At 42.8% G+C, this 23,563-nt stretch overlaps 1 protein-coding gene across 1 annotated transcript in view; it reads left to right on the forward strand.

Annotated features, from left to right (window-relative positions):
- vav2 (vav 2 guanine nucleotide exchange factor) overlaps positions 1-23,563 on the forward strand; it is a 154,264-nt gene that overhangs the window by 41,266 nt on the left and 89,435 nt on the right. The window contains exon 3 of the mRNA XM_046868261.1: positions 6,668-6,784. Coding sequence (XP_046724217.1) covers positions 6,668-6,784 — 117 coding nt within the window. The remainder of the gene's footprint in view (positions 1-6,667; positions 6,785-23,563) is intronic.

Here is a 23,563-nt window from a genome sequence, read left to right on the forward strand (position 1 = left end):
ATTTCAATGTGATCGCTGTGTTCTCACCTGCCTGAACAAAGTGTGAAAAGCTGCTCTTGCTGGTCTGGGATGAGAAGCAAATGCATTCTGTTGTATCGTAAATTAAATTTAGCAGTTAATTAAACACGTACCAGCACTTGCCCGGTTCGGGGGTAAGTGGGATCATGAATGGGAATTGTGCGTTCCTGTAAGTTTTAGAAGGGTGCCATTGGGTGAGTTACTCTCAGAGAATATTTGGGAAAAAAACCCACACACATCTTCCACCCAAATCAAAATATAACAAGCAAAGACAGGCACTTCGACAGACATATAATTATCCCTGCATTAAATGAACTTCGCATAGATTTATAGAGGCCCCACATCCGACAGTATGTAGGCCGGTGTGCTGCACTTCGAAATGAAAGGCAAAGTGCCAAACGTTATTCACGTGAATTCCCACAAATCAACAGCTCCTATTTTAATATAAGTAGTTGCTTCATAACCTCAGGATGCTCAGCGTTCTGATGTGCGTTCACCTGTACCCTGGATGCTCCGCTGCTCATTAGGTAGCGTAAAGCGGCGTCTCCGGTGATTGAGTAATTATTTATCCAGGCTATGAAGACGATTATTTTAATGAAGCTGTGCATGCACGCCCCAGAGTCAGATGAGTAATTAAGGGGCTGTTTTCCATGCTAATGACATTAGCCATCTCTGAGGTAATCACGGAGAGAATAGTAGAGTGCTAGCAGCTGCACGTTCACACAGGGCGCACACACATTGACAAAACACACGTTTAAGAACACATCCAGCAGCCCAGTGCTGCTCAGGTTTAAATGGGTGCTTATGATGACTCAGTGGGGTAGTTGGTTGATGTATGTGGGAACGTGAATTGAAAGAGCTTTACTTAAATTCTAGTGTTTTGTTTCTTTCACATCGTTACAGTCTATCTGGTTTACAGGTATGTAAATATTTGCTGCTAGCAACCGATATGCGTAGAGGGTTATTGCTTTTGTAATGTTGTTATCGTACACGTGTGTCAAGGAACAGTGTTTAGTTGGGGAATAACATAACTTGAGATGATAATCACAGCAGGTACAGTAAACACACTGTACAAGTGTTTATACGGTGCAATGATTCCCACGAATGTTTATAATTGCATCACCGATAGCAAGTTAGAACGAAGGGTAAATGTGAAATTCTGGGCAAATCTGCCACAGAGACGCTTGACTTCACATATGCCGATGTTGTAACAGGTCGTTTAAGGGCGGAAGAATGTCACTGGAAGACAACAAGAGATCAGAAAGACCTTTTACGAGCTCAACCTCCCGAAAATGTTGAAACTATTCAGCAACCCGTGCATGATGATCATCGGAGAGCAATCCACACGATCTCACTTCCGCACCCACCCTACTCGCCAGATTTGGCTACTGTGAACTTTGCCCTCTTCACGATGATGAAGATCCAGCTCAAAGGTCGCCGTTTTGACATCCAGCACAGATTGCAGCTGGTGCTTGACACCAAAACTTTCAAAACAAAGAAGACTTCCAGAAAACGTTCCAGAAGTGGCAGGAACGCTGGGAGCACTGTAATGCTGCACAAGGGGACTGTTCTGAAGGTGATAGTGTGTAAACGTAGATAAATAAAGTGCTTTCTTGAAAACAGAGCCAGTCTCGAAACTTTTGGCAAACGATAGTGTGGAAGCGGAGCGTTTTTAGACGTTTTTAAATTGATCCGGATTAGTGTACAGACGTAGCCTTAATTATCTCCATGTTCAAATCAACCTTTCAAAAACAGAGGTTCTTGTCATCCCGTACACATCGATATTGCCGGTAAACCAGAATCTATGGGGCGACCATCATGATTTCACAGACTGTGAAATCATGCTCATTTCCTGCTGTCTTAGTATTTTTTTTGTATATAATATCAAGAAGCTCTACCTTAAGGATTATGGTATTAAGGACAATGATGATATTCCATAGACCGGTATGAAATGCCTTTCATCCAGGGCATCTGTTCCGTCCCAGTCAATATGCTCTGTGAGTCAACAGCACTTGATAAATGAATGAAGCTCCTCAGATGAAAGGTTAACCATCTTCAAGGTTATAAACAAGTTCAGTCCTGTTATGAGTCACTTCTACTAGATCATCTTTCGAAATAAACACGTGGGATTTCATGCTCTGTACGCATTTTGGACTGGAAAAGAATAGAGAATAAGGAATTCGAAGGTGTTTCGCTGATAATACAGTCTAGCTGTGGAGCCGGGAGGAAACAACACTCATTACACCAAACATGTCAATGAGAGGGCAGTGGTTTACACAACTGGAGACTGGAGACCTGTTCAGGATGGAGGCGAGCACCTGCATGCCAGAACATGTAGAAAATAAAATACTTCGCAAAGGTGCTCATATGCATTTTCCGCTACCCAGCAGGGATCCCCATGATATATGACTTGTATATTGAAAGTGAGACTATGTTTTAAGGTCAGGAAGAGTGCAAACAATATGCGGTGCCTCTGATTGCCTTTAATAGGTCTGGACTGAGAGCTTCTGATTTCGCAGAGTCCTTGCACCAAAGGAGAACCGTCCACTCTTGTCAATGACAACGTCTCGATGAGGTTTGACAGCAGAGGTCATGCAGGTCAGATGCTGATAAAGATCCTCTGTAAGCTGCCGTTATCTGGCCAGTCAGGACTGGACGGACCGTTGGAGAGTAAAATCCCTTGCTTTTTGTTTTCATTTCCTTGTTTCCAGGACTTTCTGGTTTAAAGGGTCAAAAAAGCTTGAAGATATTTCTCCTTTGTCGGAGCCCCAAATAGTCATGTTCAGCCTGGTCAATCTCTAGTGGGTTTACATGAGATAATCCTTCTAGTGGGACTTTGGATGTTTTGTATCCAGTGGATTGTCACTTCAGACCATGTGGGCTGAAAAGTTTATACATGGTATAAAGAATCAGGTTATCATGAATAATTGAAATAATTTTTTTTCCACATTTTCCAACCATCTCTGCTGCAGATATAATAACCACAGTCCATTTGACTTAAGGCGGATGTATTTGATTTTAAGCCAGGGGTGCAGGTTATAAGATTTTTAAAAGTAGAAGTACACAAAAACACCACTTAATTACAGTAACGGGAGTAAATCCATCCGATCTTTTCCACAAAAGGCGGATGTGGGTGTAGGTTTCATTCCAAAACCCTAAACCCACATCGGCCCTTTGTGAAAAGGATCGGATAGATTTACTCCCGTTACTGTAATTGGGTGGTGTTTTTGTGTACTTCTACCTTTTCAAATCTGTAATTTAACTTTTACTTACGTATGCTCAATTTTAAATCATATCCGTTACTGAGTGAAAAAATAAACAAATAAAAATAATGCAAGGGGGGAAAAAAATCACGGCCCAGAAACTACTGCAACGATTGAAGAACAAGAAAGAAAGATGGAGGCGTTTGTTTTAAGGTGTTCCTTTAATTAAAAAAACAACTAATTTGAGATTTATATCTCCCTATATCTCCTTCTACTACACTAGAATCCCCCCACCCCACCCCTGCTGTTGACTCAGGAGATTTTTAGACTTTACTTGTACTTAAATAAAATTGCAGTGAAGTAACAGTATGTTTAATTGTCTAGGATATTTTAAGAAACGGTTTTCCTATAGGGGGCTTTGCATTTAATTCCGTAATAATGCACAGGGTTCCTCTGATACGCTCGGTGTTTGGATTGCGCTCTAAGATTTGCATATTGCACACCAGCATGCATTATTCATCTCCTCTCTGCCTCTCCAATTAGTCCAAGTGGCACCTTTCTCCAGAGAAGCCTAAACATCTGTGTGACCTGGAAATCTTCAAGGCAATTTGGCCAGGTCCGCTATTCGGGGACCCTCGGATTTAGGCGCATCAGGAGAACGCGTGCGTCCGCATGCCTGGTTAAAGCGGAATGCTCAAGGTTCTTGAGTGTCGATGATGATTATAAGGAGGAAGGGCATTTACAAAACTCTATTGCCATGTGGGTTCGATGAAAGCAACCCTGTCGTGGTGAATCTCTTACATATTATAAAGTATTGATCAAACGTCTGAAAATGTTCAGGATTATCATTACTTCCCGACACAAATCATAGACCCCGGGTTGGTGTTGAAAGCCGTGTGGTCTGGTGTGAAGGTGGGGGTTGAGTGGTTGCACTCATCTCCTCCGCCTCTCCTTTCTTCTTTTTCATCCCAGAAGGTTGGGAGCGATTCAGTCCCGAGATACAGAAGTGTCCTTACTGGTGTCTATCCTTCTGACTGATACCTCGCTACTAATGATGGACGTTCATGAACGATTCGTTCGTTTTTTACGAATCTTTAATGTGACTCAGTAAAACGAGTCGTCGCATTTTCATATTTTCATTATTGGAACTATAGTCAAAGTTTGTGTATGTAGACGTGATCAGGATCCGATTATTAAAAGTGTAATATTTCTTTTATTTCTGATCAAAGGAACGAAATAAATTAAAAGACAAAAAAAGATTTGTTCATTTAATGAACGGGATTCAAAGTACCAAGTCAATGAAATGATCCGATCTTCTGAAGACCACTGAAGACTCGGACTTGCTGTGCGCACGTCAGCCTGTCTGATTGAAGCCACCCTGCTTGGCAGATGTTTTGGGAGCAGCGCAATGTCTGGGTTAAAGGTCAGTCTAGCAGACATCCATTCTTCCTCTCGCCTGCTTTCAATCCGCTTTCCATCTTACTCAGACACAGCATGCTTCTCCAAGGAGTTCCGTCTCTCTTTTTCAACATAACAAACATTGTGATGTTATTGAGTAATAGAAAAAATATGGAGATATTCATGTGCTAGCAAACATAGAGATTTTAGATAGCTAGCAAACATGGAGATTTTCGAGAACTAGCAAACATGGAGATTTTCGAAAGAAAGCAAACATGGAGATTTTCTAGAGCTAGCAAACTTGGAGATTTTAGAAAGAAAGCAAACATGGAGATTTCAGTGAGCTTTAAGTTTTCCATTCTACTCAGACACAATAAGCTTCTCTAAGGAGTTCCATAGTTCCATCTCTCATTCTTCCTCCTCCAGCTTTCTTTTTGTTTCGCTCCCTTCATTCCCTGTAGTCGTCTGTCTGAACAGTATTAGTTTTTGTCGATTTCCAGTGTTTGGAAATGCCCTGTAAACTCCCTTTGAGACTCTGTAGGGAAGCAGGATCAGTAAGGAAGACGCACCTCAGGAGCAGAACGCTAATGCATTATTCTGTGTGTGAACGTGGCACAGCTTCAGGATAGACTGTCAAATGATGACAGCTTTTTTTTTTTTCCTTTTGTCTGCTTTTCGAACATACTTTCTTCAGTACCTCTCGGCTTTGCTTCGTCCCCCCTTTGTTTTTTTAAGTGAAAAAAATCAGCAGAAAGCGTTTCATAGCGGGCTGGTTTTGTAGAACAGCATATCATCAGCATTATTGTTTTTCGTCCTTCTGCTCGTTTTTCATCAGCTTACTATAAAACCAGAAAAACTGTAGACCCTTTTTTGTACGATCTTCCCCTAGACTAAAGTCGAGGCTGCTGCGTCTAAAGCACAGTGATTGCAATATCATCAGATGCCTTTGTGTACCGAATAATGGTCAGTCTCACATTCGTAGCAGCGTATAACGGCGAAACGCGTGAGGCATAAAGGTTGTGGTCGGAGCTGTTGTACTGGAGTAAACGATGTGCACAATGATGCACTGTGTTGTGTTTCTGTGTCAATAGCAGTCGAATAATGGCATCATGATGCTGCTGGAATGGGGGGAGGGGGGGTTGTATTTTGATACTGGTGTATGTAAGAGCCCACAAGTGTGTTTCAGTGTATGAATGGCTCTTATATTAGGAAGGCAGAAACTCCATGACTGCTTCTATAGTTGCTGAGATTTGAGCATTTGTTCGAATTCGCTCATACACTAAAAAAGGCAAAAGTTTAGACATCAAATTCCACTTTTATTCCCCATTTGCTCTTCTTATAGCCTTCATTCTTTATGGAAGATGTTCCACCAGAATTTGGTGTGTTCCACTCGATTTCAGTGAGCTCTAGCAGAAGCTACTGTAGCAGACATGGAGGTTTTAGTCAGCGTTCCATTTGATCTCAGAGGTGCTCTAGGTTTGAGGTCAGAGCTCTACAGCAGGCCACTCAAGATCTTCCACTCCAACCCATGTAAAGCAGAACTTCAAGGAGTTTTACAGGGGCGTTGTCATCTCGGAACAGGTTTGGCTCTCGTGGTTTGAGCGAAGAGAAAATCTCATGCTCCCGCATCCACAGACATCATACAACTGTGTCTCTGTATTTGTGTAGTCACAGTTTTAATAGTGTGACAGTGATACTATAAAGTGTAGTGATTTGCAGAATAAAATGTGGTTTTATAAATCAAGTTGGAAATGCAGGATGTTCACACGCGTAGACTTGAGCTAAATGCCCTCATCTCATGAGCGTTTCTCCACTTCAGCCAGTCTTGAGCAAAGTGACATCTGGCACCGCATAATTCCTCCACCACCAACACCCCCCTGTACCGAAACCAGGAAACGAGGCAGGAAATTAAATCTGCTCCAACAGTAGCGAGCTCATGCTGTCTGCTGGTGGAACATTATTGTAAAAGCTACAAATATTGACATCCTGAAAATGAGCTGAGGTCAAGAAAAATCCACCGAAATCTTTTTTCTTTCTTTTCATCACAGTTTCTGTGTCTGAAAAACATCCGGACGTTTCTCAAGGTGTGCCATGACAAGTTCGGGCTGAGGAACAGCGAGCTCTTCGACCCCTTCGACCTCTTCGACGTGAGGGACTTCGGGAAGGTGAGTTAGAGCTGATCACAGCGTTTACTTACACGCCACTCATGTGGAAGCCGATTTTCTCTTTTGTGTGATCTGTGGAAAGATCAGTTTTATTAAAATAAAGGGGTTCTTACCTCCAGTCAGGGTTCCTTCCCACCAGTCAGGGTTCATTCCCACCAGTCAGGGTTCATTCCCACCAGTCAGGGTTCCTCTCTCCAGTCAGGGTTCCTCTCTCCAGTCAGGGTTTCTTCCCACCATTTCCCACCAGTCAGGGTTCCTCTCTCCAGTCAGGGTTTCAATCCCTAGTCAGGGTTCCAATTTCTAGTCAGGGTTCCTCTCTCCAGTTCCAACCACTTTAGGCTCTGCAGTGTGTATGTGTGTGTCGGGGAATATCTGTGTCGACATTCACATGGGACCTGTGGGAGTTTGTGTACTGATCGGAGGTGTTCGGGAAGCTGTAGTAGTGAATCACACGTCACTAAGAAGATGAACCACATATAAGACTGATGAAGCCTGACAGGAAAAAAATAGCTGACATGGCAGTTTCAGCACGGAACAGGGAGATTTCAGTGAGTGTGCAAAGATGAGTGGAGATTTTAGAGCGTTAGCAAACATTGAGGTGTTAGAAAGAAACAGGAAAAATGGAGATTGGATGGACATGGAAATATAGATATTTTTAGAAAGCTTACAAAAATGAATATAGATGGAAAAATAGCTACAGTTTTAGAGGACCAGGAAAACATTATTCAAATTTTAGCTAGCTAGAAAATTAAATGTTAGAGAGTGAACATAATGGAGATCTCAGTGAGAGCTAGCAAACTTGGAGATTTTAGCGAGATAGCATAAATGGAGACTTTTGAGAGCCAGCATACATGGAGCTTTGAGAGAGATAACTAAAACTGAGGTTTTACAGAATTAGCATGAACAGCCATTTCAGCGAGCTAGCAAAAATGGTGGTTTCAGAAAGTTAGCAAACATGGAGGTTTTAGAGAGTTAGCAAACATGATTTTAGAAAGTTAGCAAACATGAAGATTTCGATGACAGCTAGCACAGACATTTCAGAGAATTAGCATGAATAGTGAATTTAGAGAGCTAGCAAACATGGGGATATCAGTGAGCTACATATTTCTAAAAGTCAATAAATCATTGTATAATTTAATGGTCTTCAGTCTCCATAAGAAAAACCTTTAAGGATGCCTCCAGAGGGGCAAACTGAAGAACTCTGACTCTTGACATGAAATCAAAAGTCTGGTGTGAGTAAGCGGCACACGTTAATCTGATTATTTGTTTAAGTCGTAATTCTATTTTTTTAATTCAGCACCAGATAAACACAGCCCTTATTAATTGGGTGGAGATTTTCATGACAGTGAGAAGTACACAACGCGCCTTATTTCAGAAACCGCTCTCAGCTGCACAAACGGCGCTCGATAAATAAATGGTGCGGATATTCACCCTAACGACCGCGCTTAGTTCGAGAGACGGAGAAGAACGGAAAGAAGAAGTGAATTGGGGGAATCAAAGCGGGAGATTCAGCGAAGGGGAAGGAAAGATGAATCCTTCCTCCAGACAGTGGGCTTTAGCAGATAATGCAGGGGTCGTCGTGTGCGAGTCAATGAGCTCCTCGAAAACAATATTAAAATCCTCCTGCGTGCCGAATCAATCTCGCGCACACACCCTCGACACGTCGATGCGAAAATTGCGTTTGCGTCGACTCGGAGGTGACGGGCTTGTCTCGCCATCGATTTTCCATTAAAGCCCGGCAATGCATTATAATATATCGAAGCGGACAGCTCAACACTAATGTCGCTTACATTTAAATCATTCGCCCGGTTTTTCTACGCAGATAAAAACGGGGCTGGTCGAATGATAAACAGCTCTTTTAATTAATCGATATGGTGCTGAACATTTGTCCTTGGAATAATTAGAAGCATGAACAGGCTTGTGACATGCTTAAGTGCTGATTGAAATTTTTTTCTCTTATATAGTTGATGTGATTCCTGGCATCCTTACATTTGCCAACAATTATTTACGATCATTTTTCGAAGCTACACTACAACAAACATACAGTAATAAAACTACATATAAATACTCTAATCGATAAATCTGGGACTTATTACTGGTTCTTTTTAAATGTGAACGACGTGGCAGTTCTGTTGATTCTCTGTAGATTGTGGAGGAAACTCTCTGTCCAGCTCACTAACACTTGCTGGATTGACTACAGCGGTGCCTATCAGGTTTGTCCACCATGATCAGGTCCATCAGTAGCTTCCAGAACAACATCTGGACCGAGGGAGAAGTTCCTCAGCGACCTGGACTTAACAAAGTTTCATCAGAACGAATGAACTGTTTTTCCAAGCTCACAGTATTTCACACAAGAAGGAGGCGAATGTAGAATCCGCTTAATCGAGCCTGGTTTCTCTGAGAGAACACCATCCAGACAAGTCCACATCTTCACATCATTTTTATTATGGAATTTTCCACCAATAGAATTCATTAGGTTGGAGTTGATATTGGTGCTTGGACCCCTAAATATTCAGGTCGTCCCAGACTTATGATGGAGATGTGTTCTGATGATCGTAACTTGGAAAATGTCTTAAGACGAGACACGGCCCAGCCTACCAGGAGTCTTATGAAGTATGGGGTAATATACTGTTATTATTACTGTTAGTACCTCTGTCTTTAAGGTATTGGACTTTTGAACCAAAGGTTGCGTGTTTAAATCCCACCACCACTGAGCTAGGACTTCTTGAGCAGCACTGGACTAGTCGATGAAGACCATACTTCTCTGTAACCTTTACTGACCTTCTTAATGCACCCCTCACCTACTCTAGCTTGAATAAAGGACCTCCTCAGAGACTTGCTGAGTCATCCGACCTTGTTCTGTCCGTGACACGTCCCGGGAGCAAAAGACGAAACCCCTTCATTAATATCGAGAGTACGTCCCGCCACATACGTCTCAACATTTCTGCCCTTAATTACGAGCCGTCTCCCGGGGAAAAACAGGACACCTGCTGTGCTCTTGCCGTCTCCATGCCGTCACTGCAGCTCTTGGGACGCCGCCCACACTCCTCACAGATGGACCAGGATTCACCTAGTCATTCTATATTTATCATAATATCATCGCATGTGGACGCGTCGCTCTCCAGGGGACCCTTTCTGGGATGCGCGCTGTCACATCCGGGGTGCTTCGGCCTTTTCTCCGAGTTTTAATTAGACCTGGAACGAGCTTCGCTGTCATTTCGATGAACACGGCGATCAATTTATTTTATGTTGTTGTAATGATGGTGGCAACGAGGCTGCAGCTGTTAACAGTCTCGCCGCATCAGGATGATTTGCAGTGCTCAATTAAGACCGGGTGACTAACGCACCATGTTCGGAATTCTGTTTGTGTTTGAGGCGCGAATGCCTTTTTTTTTTTTACGTTTTTGAAATAATATTTAAGCAGCTCGCCTTTGTTAAAGAAGGCCAGGGACGCAACTTTGATGTCTTTTGTATTCCGGCATAAAAAACGAGGCACGCCACATAAAAGTCATCCTTCCTTTTCAATCCTAAACCCTGGGCTCGCAATCATTCGCCTTTTTTCTGCGGTCTTTGTTACGTTTGCGTAATTTGGATTGCTTCAGTCCGACCCGCTATGAGCTTGTTAAAGCTTTCAGGTTGTAACATTACTGTTTAATTAGATAACATTACGCCGTAATGCTTTGCTCTGTGTCGACATAATTAGCCACACACAGGGCTGTTGTACCGGGGGGTAGATACAAGAAATTAGGGGTAGATTACAGCAAAAGCCCACAGTTGCACGATCGTCGCTCAGACTCGTTTCTTCTCATCCCTGTTGGCCTCACGCCTTCGCAAGACTCATTTACTGTACGCGTCTGGAATCCGCTCGATCCGTTCGTCTGAAAATAGCCGGTTGCCAAGCCGCAAAGCTTCACCGCTTGCAGCAGTGCGGCACGCCGCCTAGACAAAGTTGCTAAGAAACAATGGTGTTCTTAACGAGCCGGAGCTCCGGAAAGATTACGGCGCTTCGCAGGCTTCAAATAGCTGTTTTTAAAGCAGGCGAGGGAGGAAGACGTGACTGCCGAGCAAAGAAAGAGCAGCCATGTTTGAAGGTCGGGCAAGGCATTAGCTGGCAACGAGGTCGTGTTTTCTAGCAGCTAAGGTCAGTGCAGCTTTAGCTGAAACAAGGCTCTCAACCAGTAGTGACAATACACAGCCGTTCCTTTGCTCTGTTTAAGAGCTTTTCTATTTCCATGAATCAAATCCGGATCGGAACGATAGTCAGAAAGACAAAAAAAATCAGTCAGCAATATTTATCTGAGATGAGTATTTCAGTACTTCAGTAAATGGGGGAAGCTACCTTTTAATGTATATTTTTATATTGCCATGTGGCTAGGCAGGACCTGGTGGGTTTAGCCTTGAATCTAGTCTAATCTAATCTAATCTGATGACCGAAAAATGCCATATTTTTCCATGGAATGAGTTTAATCAGGACAGGAAGTATTGTGCAAAATCTGTGTCGTATACAAAAGGGCAAAACTTCTTACAAATTTCATATACGCCAAAATAACGATGAAGATGAAGATGTAGCTTCACAGAAACTTTGTGCATCTCCAGACCGCTTTGTAAAGTAGGACCCAGCCGAAAGTGAGTTTGAGGTAAATGTCTTTTGCATGTGCATGTTCAGAAAGTCCAATTGGGAAATCAATCTATGGCCTAGAAATGAAAAAAAAAAACTAAAAAAAATGAATAACTTTCCAGGCGACCCAGATCATTACCCATGACGTCCTGCTGAAACACTATAAAGAAAGTGTCCCTGTCTGTCCCCAGGGCAGGGTTTTTTTTTTTCTTCCTTTCCACCCCCCCCCTCCCCCAAAGCTCCTGTCCATCAGTGAGATCGCTGCATCTTTTAACATGAATCTGCCAGCACACAATCAATTATTCATTCGAAACGTGCCACTCCTGATGATAATTCTCCTGATATGAATAATTAAAAGCAAGTACCCCATCATTGGACTGCCTTCACCCCCTCTTCCTCCCTCGATTCCTCGCTTGCTTTTCAAAATAGCTCATTAATGCGCTTCTCGTTAGTGATGTGCCTATAGAAACAGGTGGTTGTGGAGCTTTGACAGTTGTCTGGGATACCAGCCACGACTGAGGCGGAGGACGAGTCGCCAAAGTCGCTTTTAGCTAAAAATAAATAAATAAATAAAAAATCATGAGCACCAGTTCATCAGGTTTGTGTGGTGATTAAAAAGTACGAGCGCTCGCGAGCTGGCATCATGATACACCGGCTCAGCGGTGTACCCCACACTTTTTTGTCTGTGAGGGCCACATTTTTTTCTTTTCCTTAATAGAGGGCCTGGTTGGTCTGTAACAGAACATGAAGCTGGAGTGTCTACCAGTGTCATAGTGGAGATTTCTTTTCGATTTTAAATGTATTCTGCCTCCTAATGCAAGATTAGTCGATTTCTTCTGCAGACAAATGAGCATTAACCTTCAAGTGATATATCACCTAATTACGTACTTGCCGATAACCGATTAATCAACCGATTAGTTTTTCAAATGGATACTGGATGAAAAACAAAAATGCATAACGCTCCTTGTACAGAATCATTAAAATGGGTTGAATGTGAATATATTCATTAATAAACATAACATTATAATTAATAAATTGTCAATAATAAACATATCGCGCTCTCCGTGCAGCGCGAAGTCTTGTGTTTACAAACAAACAGCGCGTGCCATCAGTGATTTGCCTCTAGAGGCCGCTCTCGTAGTGACAGCGAACCGGAAGACGGGATAAACTAGCGGTATGGATTTTTTTGCCGGTAACCGACAGTTCCAGCGATCAACTATTGGCGCCTCGACCTCAGTTAATAACTAAAGGATTTTTTTGTTTGAAAGCGAAAATTTTTATCAAATACAGATATGATGAGGGCCGTTCCAAACTGTAGTTTGGGGGACCCCCGCTGTAGGCTCTCGCCAGCGATCTGTGTTAAAACATGTTCTAAAGTCTTCCCGCTCACCGCAGAGCACCTTTTCAGGCTTTGACTAAACCAGGAGCATTTTTATTTCATAACGTAGCAAAGCCCCGGGTTTCTTCGGAATCAGCTCATTGTTTTGATTCTGTGCATTTCGACTGCAGGCCACGGCAGGAGGATATGTTTGATACTCCGCTCGAAGAGAGAGGAAAAAGCGATGAGCTGCGAAACGCATTCCTTTCCTGCAAAAGTCAGCACTGTGCAACGAATAATTGCACTTCTTTATCGTTGCTGCACCGATGGTTTTGCAGGGACATCTTGTCTTTGTTGAGCCGAGTTTGTTTTGTCAGAGAGCTGAAAAGGTTTGAGACACTCGGTTATTTATACTCTTACAGCTCTGTGGACTAGCAGGTCAGCCAGCAAAAGATGCTTCCCTTCCAGCACACACTTCATTCAGCATTCTGCTCACCACACAGGGCCCATTTTCATTCTCTTCCTCCCTCTCTCCCTCTCTCTCTCTTTGGCTCACCATCTCACACACTCCTGGCCTTTACCTCGATGACGCATACCGAAAGGAGCTGCTCGGATTGACAGGTACACTCTGAATGAGTCTGTAGACTTGAATAAAGAGTAAATGGAAAATACATCGGCTGTCCTCTCACACTTACTAGATCAAGATTGATATTCTGCGGAGGTGCCAAAAGTTATGGTTCGCTGCTCTGAACATTTACAAAAGCTACCGCTGGGCTGAACGTACACAAGACATGGTGCTGGTGGGATAATAGTACAGATCATTTGTCAAGCGATTCATCTCGCCACACACTTCCTTAATTCAAGATACAGCAATTGGATGGTGGCTATAAGTGATGGATCTGGAAGCCTCTGAAAAGTTTGTGCACTCCAGTGAAGGGTGCATTTGTCCTGGGGAAGGGGCGTGGCCTCCATGCAATGGTCCCCGTAAATGGGGCGCAGCTTATCTGCATCGGTTTTTGTCAGTTATTGCTGATAAGGAAGGAGGCAGTTCCAGTGAGAAGGTGTGGCTTTTGTGAATGTGTCCTGAGGAACGGGGAGTGGCAAATGTGCATCAATTAATGAATGAGGAAGAACCTCTGTGTTTAATGAAAGTGGCATGTCCTATCCGGTGAGGGGTTATGGGGGATTTTGTGCATCAGTCTTGATGAATACAAAAGGAAACCTTGCATCTGTTTTTGTAGCCACAGAGTGAGTGGTGGCCTTTGTGTGTCTTTGTGTGTCAGTCCAGATGGAGAAGTTGTGTGTATTTTTGTATTAGTCTAGTTGGAGGAGGCGTGGCCTTTGTGCTTTTTAGTCTAATTGGAGGAGGTGTGGCCTTTTTGCTTGTCTGCAGAGCCAGAGAAGGCATGGCCTTTGTGCTTGTCTGCACAACCGGAGAAGGCGTGGTCTTTGTGTTTGTCTGCACAGTCGGAGAAGGCGTGGCTATTGTGCTTGTCTGCACAGCCGGCGAAGGCGTGGCCTTTGTGTTTGTCTGCACAGTCGGAGAAGGTGTGGCTTTTGTGCTTGTCTGCACAGCCGGAGAAGGCGTGGGTTTTGTGTTTGTCTGCACAGTCGGAGAAGGCGTGGCTTTTGTGCTTGTCTGTACAGTTGTAGGAGATGTGGTTTTTGTGCATGTCAGTCTAACTGGAGGAGGTGTGGCTTTTAGTAAACTGTGGGTTGTGATGAATTTGTCCGGCTGGTCCCTGGAAAGGAGGCGTGGTTTGTTACAAGCAACTTGATCGCATTTTTGTACTGCATCCTATTAGATTAAATCAGGTCATAAATATAAAATAAAAATGATGCTGTATCAAATCAGTGGCTGATTAAAACACACCTTTCGTACATTATAGCACACATTATTATTGTATTGTATTGTGTGGTATCCGCAAAATACAGTTACACTGTCTAAAGCAGATACTGTTACAGCTGTGATTGTGCAGAACTGGCCTGTGTGTGTGTGTGTGTGTGTGTGTGTGTGTGTGTGTGTGTGTGTGTGTGTGTGTGTGTGTGTGTGCATGTGCGTGTGTGTGTGCGGATGTAACACATGCCTTTGAGCGCAGAGCAGGATTATGTTAAATGCTCTGGAATTCCAGCACACTGAGACAGACAAATTAAAGCTTGGCCACAGAGCGAACGTGTCATTCGGGGTCAGTCGCTTACTTCCAGCTGACCTACATAACAACTACAGTGACCACGTTTGATGCCTAATCAATTCGAGGAAGCGGTCCGAAAAACTGCTCTTATCCGCTTTTCTATCCTCATTTAAAGGATTCTAAGATGCAAATTTCAGCGAGCGTTTCCTCATTAGCACGGCGGCAAATCAGAGCTCCACACTTCAGCTCCCGATACAATGGCTCTTCTGTGTATTGAGAGCGTGCCATGACGTTCTGAACAAGGGTCAGTCTCTCATTTCCCCCTGTTTTTTCTGCAGTCATCATGTTCAATAGGGTTGGAGCTCTATAGCAGGAGATCTTCCACTCCAACCCATATGAAGCATATATATAAGGAGTTTATTGTTTGTGTAACACGTGCTGATTAAACCTTACTGCGGATGATAAAAGGGTTTAGTTTTCTACCTGCTGCAAGCTCTGTGTTCTGCATCACTTGATATAATTGCATACGGATGATAAACTATACAGCACACTCGCTCTTTCTCGCTCCCTCTCTCATGTGTTTGTGTGTGTGTGTGTGTGTGTGTGTGTGTGTGTGTGTGTGTGTGTGTGTGTGTGTGTGTGTGTGTGTATGAAGATGCCCTGCCAGGTGTTGCTCAGATCTCCTACAGAGAGTGCTAAACTGTAACCCTCTCTCCTCTTATTCTGTTCATTTCTCACCCGCTGCTCGTCCCCCTGCCAGGCAGCAATAAGAGCCGCCCCGCTGGTCCGCTGTAGCGACCGCATCCGTCCAGGGGAGGCGCTCTAAACCGAGGAACCTCATATCCCATAATGCTTCGCTCGCTGGATAGAGCGCACACGGCATGTTCGTTTGTTCCATTCAACCCCAGCGGCAAATGTATCGGTTTGTTTTATTGCTCAGTTTCTAATTAAATAAAATTCGTTTTTTTGCCTGTGATTCAATTAAATGAGACTCGTTTTTGTTTTTTTTTGCATCCAATAAAATTTTCCACCTTTTTTCAATTAAATAGATTAAAATTTGTTTTATAGGTTTTTTTCTTACAATTACATTGAATTACATTTCCTTTTTTCAGTGAAATTACTTTTTTTTTTTTTTTTTTAATTAATTAATTGAATGTGTAGCGCTTTTAACAAAGGGCACTGTCCCAATGTGTAACGAAAAAAATAAATAGAATTAGGTTGTGACTAAACATTTTAGTTTCTTCAATTATTTTTAATAGTTTATTCCGAACGAGTGAACCAGTGTCTGTCAAGAAAATGGTCTGAGGAAGGAACCTTGAGAGGAACTGAACTTCTCATTTGGGGGACATCGAATGTCCATTCATTCTAATCCCTTTATTGTTGTTCACTGAATTGAAAATCTGTTCACGGAGCCCCAAGCCATAGTAGCAAAAGTGTTTATAATAATAATAATACATATCATTACATCTTCATGGTGAACATATAAAAGATTATGAAGAATGTTTTATTTATTATATTAAACACTGTTAGAGTCAATGCTCGCTGTCCATATGGTGTTTGATGGTCATGTTTGAGGATTTTTGGGATGCAGTAAAATGAAGCATTGTGCAGCCCACACTTTACATTGGATATAGCAGATTTCCATCCAGCAGGAAAAGATGATTGACAGTAACTCTAAAAGCTTGCTGCTTATGCTCCCTTCCTCTCTTCTGGTCAATACCGTGATCAATAACGAAGCCCTGATCAATCCAGTTACAGGCTTCACCGCTTTTTCTCCACTTCTCCTCTTCTTCTCTTTTACCTGATCGCTCAGGGTGATCATCTGTCACGGCTCGCTGCAAGAACAGGAAGCTGTGTGTGTGTGTGTGTGTGTGTGTGTGTGTGTGTGTGTGTGTGTGTGTGTGTGTGTGTGTGTGTGTGTGTGAGAGAGAGTTAGGAAACAAAAGGCAGAATAAACACTAGAGCAAGAAATTTAGCGTAAATGTAGCAAAGATGTTATGGAAAATGATCAAGGACTGACGTTATCAATTCGAAGCGATGACTTCGTGTTTCATTCCTCTTGCTCTAGATCACTGGGTTCAGGATTTTTATCCAGAAAAAGGTTGCATCCATTTATACACTGTTAGGCCGAAAATATTGGGACACCAGCCAATTTTGATGTTTTTATTTTCCTAATATCACAAAGTTGGAGGCACACAATTGTACAGGATGGTCTTTGAATGTGTTTGCATCAAGTTTTCCCTTCACTTGAATTCGAAGACCCCAAACCTGCTCACACAGCCAGCTCCATTAAGATATGCTTCATATGGGTTGGAGTGGAAGATCTCATGCTACAGAGTTCCTATCAGAGTTCATCAGGGACAAACTTACACTTATAAAGAACATTCTTATGAATTCTTTATCACCGTGTTATCTTTGAGCAATACGAATAAAAATGAATTGATTTGAGTTCTGACCTTAACCCTGTTGAACACCTTCGGGATGAACTGGAACGCTGAGTGTGCACCCCAAGTCTCCAAAACCAGGAGACCCAAACCTGTTCCAGCATGATGATGGCTCTGTGCGCAAAGCTAGCTCTGTGAAGAAAATGTTAAATGGTGCTGACCTCAACCTTTTTTTCGGATGAACGCAAACTCTGAGTGCACCGCAGGCCTCATCACCTCACAACACCATTCTCCAAGAGCAAACTCCAGAATGTACTGGAACATCTTCCCAGAAGAGTGGAGGTTTATATAAAGCAAATGGGGATTTAATGCGTTAAGCACATACTTATCCTATAGTCAGGTGTCCATAAACTTGTCTATTTCGTGTATTTCTTATAGTTATAACCGCGGAAGCTTCCAGAAGCCTTGCTGTCGGTTTGTTTTTGTTTTTTTCCTGATTTACATTCAGATTTCTGTAAAACGACTTGTTACAAGAAAAACTTTGCTGTGTGAGTAATTCAACAGATAAATCAGTTAGTGGTGAAGGTAACATGCTTTTTTTTGTCAGCAAGACTGATCCGTTTTGGTGTGTATCAATGGGTGTGTGTGTGTGTGTGTGTGTGTGTGTGTGTGTGTGTGTGTGTGTGTGTGTGTGGTTGTGGGAGTGAAAATTGGCAGGGGCATGGGTGAACTTTCCATTACCCTGGCATTAGAGGAATGTGTGACAGTAGAGCTCTTCTTTTTCTCTGGCAGCTAGATCAAAGAGCGACAAGTGGAGGGACACGTGCACGCTCGTGCGTGTGTGTGTGCGCGTGTGTGTGTGTGTGTGTGTGTGTGTGTGTGTGTGTTAGAGAGGATGTTGTCACTCGAGATGTTGCTATCGCCAGAGGCAGAACTCAATGGCTGTTCAAAAGGACACGATCCTCTCCAATCCTCTTTGGCCCATTAACCCTGCACAAGCCATCTGAGACCAGTCACACACACACACACACACACAGACACACACAAATGCATACACAGTGCAATCAGCCTCTCTGTGCACTATTAGTCAGTACCCCTCCATCATACATCTCCTTTTTTCTGAATGGAGATCACGGCTCCGGACGAAAAGATATTTATTTACATTTATTCACCGATCGAACATCTGTCGCTCTATCCTTGTCATGTGATCGTGTCCGATCGGTACTGCTGGTGATTATTCTTACTGCAACACCGAATTCAGCTGCGTGATTATTTTTTTTTCTTTTTTCAGTTCAAGGCCAGAGGAACGGCCTCGTCCATCTGTCTGCTCGTGTTTTTGGTGTAGAAAACAGATGGCTTATTAGATCATATTGTTTCTTTCCACAAAGGACAAGTGTTTTAAAGCAATTATCATCATCATTATTATTAATATTATTATTATTATTATTATACTTTGTAGAGCATGATTCTGAACCTTTTTTCCATTCTGCTTTCTCAGTAGTCGTTATAGATCTGCTCTAGAGATCCAGAGGTACACTATACCTGACATAAGATTCATATGTGGACATCCCAATCCAAATATGGAGGAAGATTTCTGATTGTGACTTCAGGGATTTGTGTTCATTCACAAGGGCATTAGTGAGGACAGGTACTGATGTAGGGCAAGGAGGTTTGAGGGGCATTCAGTGTTCCTTTTCATTCCAAAAATGGGATAAGGAATCTTCCATGCCAAACTTGGCAGACCATAACTTTATAGACCTTGAATTACTTGGTCATGCGGGAACATATTTGTGCTCCGTAGATTCCGGTGGTAATGCTACGGCAGACAGACGGGAAGTGGCAGGTCAGTGGTTAAGGGTAACTGATCAGAGGGTTGAGGGATCAAATCCTGGTATCACCAAGCTGCCACTCTTAAGGCCCTTGAGCAAGGCCCTTAACCTTTTGTCCTCCATGAGTGCTGTAACATGGCTGACCTTTTGCTCTGATCCAAGCTTTCTAACATCGCTGGGATATGCGAAGAATGAATTTCCCTCTGGGAAAATCATTCCATACAATTGTTTGATGTCATTGACAGGTGTCCACTTATTTTCGACCAAATATAGTGCATTTGGTACGCTTTTCTGGCTAAAAGCTTTCGAACACTACAAATAAACCCAAGCACCTTCTGCGATCTCCGCAACGGTGTCAAAACACCAACCTTCATCTTCGGGAAGAGGTCGAAGTGCACAGGAGCCAAATCTGGCGTGTAGGGTGGGTGTGGAAGTGAAATCATGTTGTTTCACATGTGAGGTGACATTGTGCGCACCCAGTCAGAATAGCACCAGCTCCCGATGTACACAGGACAATGTCTTTCAGCACACTGACTTCTAAAGGTCGGTGCTCCCTGCGACTGTGCGAGCAACTTTGTGCTGCCATCTGTTTGGCGTGTAAAAAGACTAGTCTCAAATTCTTTTTGATACCACCTCCTATTGAGCTCAAGCACAAAGGGGCAACAGTTTGCCAGTTTTGGGGCCTTAAGCAAGATCCATAATCCTATCTGCTGAGGGGCATCGTCCCATGGCTGACTTCCTAACAAACCAGAATACACAAAGAAAAGAATTTCACAGTGTTGAATCGTTCTGTCAAACATCAGACATTCATAAATATTGCATTGCAGCATGCATCATGAGTCCTCCTGAAATATCGGAACTATCCAGAACAACTTTGGGTGCATTCTAATTTATTCAGAACATCCAGAATTTTCTCTCCAGTCTCATCCTGAGGTCAGTTCTCTCGCTGTTGTGATGACTTGAAAGATGTCATGCGATGTGGATGTGGTTTACCCTGAAGCTCTCGGGTTTACCAGAGTATCTGATGTTCTACATGCAGCCGAGTGCATTATGCAGTTTATGTAGTATGTAGAAAGTGGAGCAACAGCTATGTAGAAGCATTATTAATGCTAAACTTTACGTACACCAGTTCTCACGTACTGTACCCCTCGCATCCGGACCTCACATGAAGAATCGTCCTGCCCTCTAGCATTTCTGATTCGGTCCATTATTATTTTTTTCTCTTTGGCCTACTTCCTGATTTCTTTAAAACAAAGACAAAAATTAGGGAAAAATCTAATAAGAAATACTTCAACTTCAACTTCTATTTATTCATATCGCACATTTAAATGCAACTTTGTTGCCCAAAGTGCTTTACAAAATGTAATCTAAATACACACACACACACACACACACACACACACACACACACACACACACAGACGTACCACAGTTTAGGACCCACTAACAAAAAAGCGCAATCACCATTTGACTTCTTTTAAGACTGAGGAACAGCCAACAAAGCACGATTTACTGATCTTGCTGCCCCACACGATGTGTGAGATTATAAGAAATTGCAGATATAATTTGGAGACAAATTGCATATCGCTTTAAAAACCGTCTTGTAAAGGTGCAGTGTGCACACTGCAAAAAATAACCATATAAATATAATAAATAAATGGATGATGTAAAAAGGTACAAACAAGAAACAAGTCAAATTATTATTATATATCAAGTAGGGCTATCAGTCGATTCAACGATTTCAAGTTAACTCGTGATTAATCGCAACTCAATCGCACACTTTTATCTGTTCTAAATGACATAAATCATCAGGACACCAAACGGGACTTTTGCTATGTTTCCACACGGACGGTTTTAATTGCCGGATGTGTGCACCATGGTGGATTTTAGTGCTTGATTTGAGACTTGGAGCATCAGTGAAACAAAATTTATTTTGTTTTATATGTGAGTAAAGAAATGACAAATAAATGGGTGTTGCATTGTAGGTTTCAATTGCACATCATTTATTTATTTATATTTCGAATAAAAATGGTCAAACAGAAACATGCACCGCATTAATCGCGCGTTAATAAAACGAGTGCCGTTATAATGGATTTTAAGGCGTTAATAACGCGTTCGTTTTGACAGCCCTTATAATAACACAATCACCCTTTCATCTAGGCTTTAGAAAAGAACGAAATGCCTTCGAATAAGCATTAAAACTTTTATTCAAAGCAGTCGATTTAGTCGAATGAACTTAAAACTAGCTTGTTAAGAATTTTTCTTTTCTTCAGGTTTTTAGATCCTAAATCCAAAACTACTAAACAAGAGAATTGCTTTTAATGAAACAATCTTCAATCATCATTAGAAATGTTGACTGATCTTAAATGCTTAAAAAATAAATAAATAAAGTAGCTTTTTGAAAACGCGTCATTTTTAAAAAAAGCTACGACTCATATTTATCCGTCAGCGGTCAGAACACGGGCAGAAGCGATGCGCTTCGAATCGTTTTGGTACTTTTCGGTGTGGGTGAGCAACGATTGAAAAACGAAAGTGTGGACGCGGAGCGTTTTTGGATAAAAACGCCGTTTTCAAATTGATACGGATTTCTTGACTAGCTGAGGGAATTTTGCATTGCGGCCGAATTATTTACCGCGTCTGTGGGAGACTCAGGATCGATCAAGAATTGAAGCAGACGAAGAAACCTCTCAGGATGTCAGTTGCTCTGGAGCACGATGACTAAACCACCGATGAAGTGCACACAATGCGATTTTAATGATACCAATCTGAAAAAGACGTTCCACTCCGAATTCAGCCACTAAAGACCCTCAATGCTTTCTTCGCTCACAATTAGCAGCTGGCAGACCCTCTAGCGCTCATCAGAGGAGGCTGTGAAATCTGGACAAACCGATATCAAAGGCTCGTGCTTCTCCACTAAGCGGTTTTATTAGAGCAGAATAGCGGCACAGCTTCCTTCGCGTTACTCAGCACTTTGATGTCAAATCAGCCATCATTTTCTCTTTCGGCTCACACCGGGGAGACGCAGCAGAAAGTAGGTAATGAGATTTTTGCAGCCTGAAGCGACAAAGGTAAAAAAAAAAATAAAAAAAATTTTCCCATGCGACGCTGCCCTTTTTCTTTTTTTTTTCCACACCCTCTCTTTGAAGTCGACCCGAAATGGAGCCTCTTCCAGACTTTCTTCCAGCTCTCATTTTGCGATGGATTTGTTGGGATTTGTGTTCAGCAAACTGCAGTCCAGCTTTGAGAGCTTTGCTGATCTCCTCTGGTACATTCCCAGTCATGCAAGTGCTGGTTTGTGCTTTCTGTCAGGCCCTGTGCCCATTCTTTAACCCAAAACACAGGTCTCGGTGGGTGTGTGTGTATGTGTGTGTGTGCGCAAACATTAATGCTGGCTCCAAATCAGAAATCATTTATTATGCAGTTCCATAGCAGCTGCTTGGTCTCTTTTGCTAGTGCTCCACAAGCTGGATGTTTCTTGGTGGGAAGAAGGCAGGGCTGCAGGCTCAGGCTTCCTGCTGAAGGTCAACCCTGGATGGGGTCGGAGAGGCGCTGAGCTCCCCTGCATGGAGCACGATTGCAGTATTCAAAGTATCCGAACGGGGTTTCTGTGGAGTCTTAAAAATTCTAAAATGTAAAAATCTAAAACTGAGGCCTTAAAAAAGTCTTAAATTCGCTATTCTAGGTCTTAAATAATTATATACGTCTTAATTTTTTTCCGACGTCCACGTAACGCAGCCGTTAAACGTTCATTGAAATGCCACACTTTAAATGGACGTGAATACTTTAATATACGGTCGCATCTATGGCACAAGACGTTAAACCGTAAAGCGTAGCCACACGAGTGACCTTAAAATCTCTTCGCCTCATCCAAGTTTGCTCGATGCGACCTTCTTTGCAGTAACCCTGGGATCAGAACTCTGCACTGGGAAACGTCTGCAACGAACCATGATACACTGTGATACGCTAACAAACGGGGTCACGAGTGTGGGAAGGTTTAGTGATTAAGACTGTGGATCTGAAGGTCAGGAGATCAAATCCCAGCCACAACCAAACTGTCACTGCTGGGCCCCTGAGCAAGGCCCTTAACCCAATAGCTGCTCAGCTGTTTAAGTGAGATAAATGTAAATCGCTCTGGATATGGGCATCTGCCAAATGTAAATATAAAAGGGGACTAGCTCTTGAGTCTGGCAGATTGTCATCGCCCTCGAAAACCTCCTCGCTTTACTAGAGCGCATCATTCAGCCGTCACGATTCTCCACTCTTCCCTCCATAGACACCACTTTCCATCTCTGATATTGATGAACGAGAAATGGACGAAGACCCAGAGGGCAGTTTTTTTCCCCCGGGGTGCAACACGACTAAACGAGCCCTTCCACTTTGCTTCATGGTCGTAAGCCCGGTTCCTTGTCCTCGTTCCCTTTCCGTGAAGCAACGCTCTGGAGATGTGCATATTATCTCAGCTGGGTCTGCTGCTGCAGCAGCTTTATCTGCTAATCTC

Source organism: Silurus meridionalis, chromosome 15 (genome assembly GCF_014805685.1).
Source record: "Silurus meridionalis isolate SWU-2019-XX chromosome 15, ASM1480568v1, whole genome shotgun sequence".
NCBI classification, from domain to species: domain Eukaryota; kingdom Metazoa; phylum Chordata; class Actinopteri; order Siluriformes; family Siluridae; genus Silurus; species Silurus meridionalis.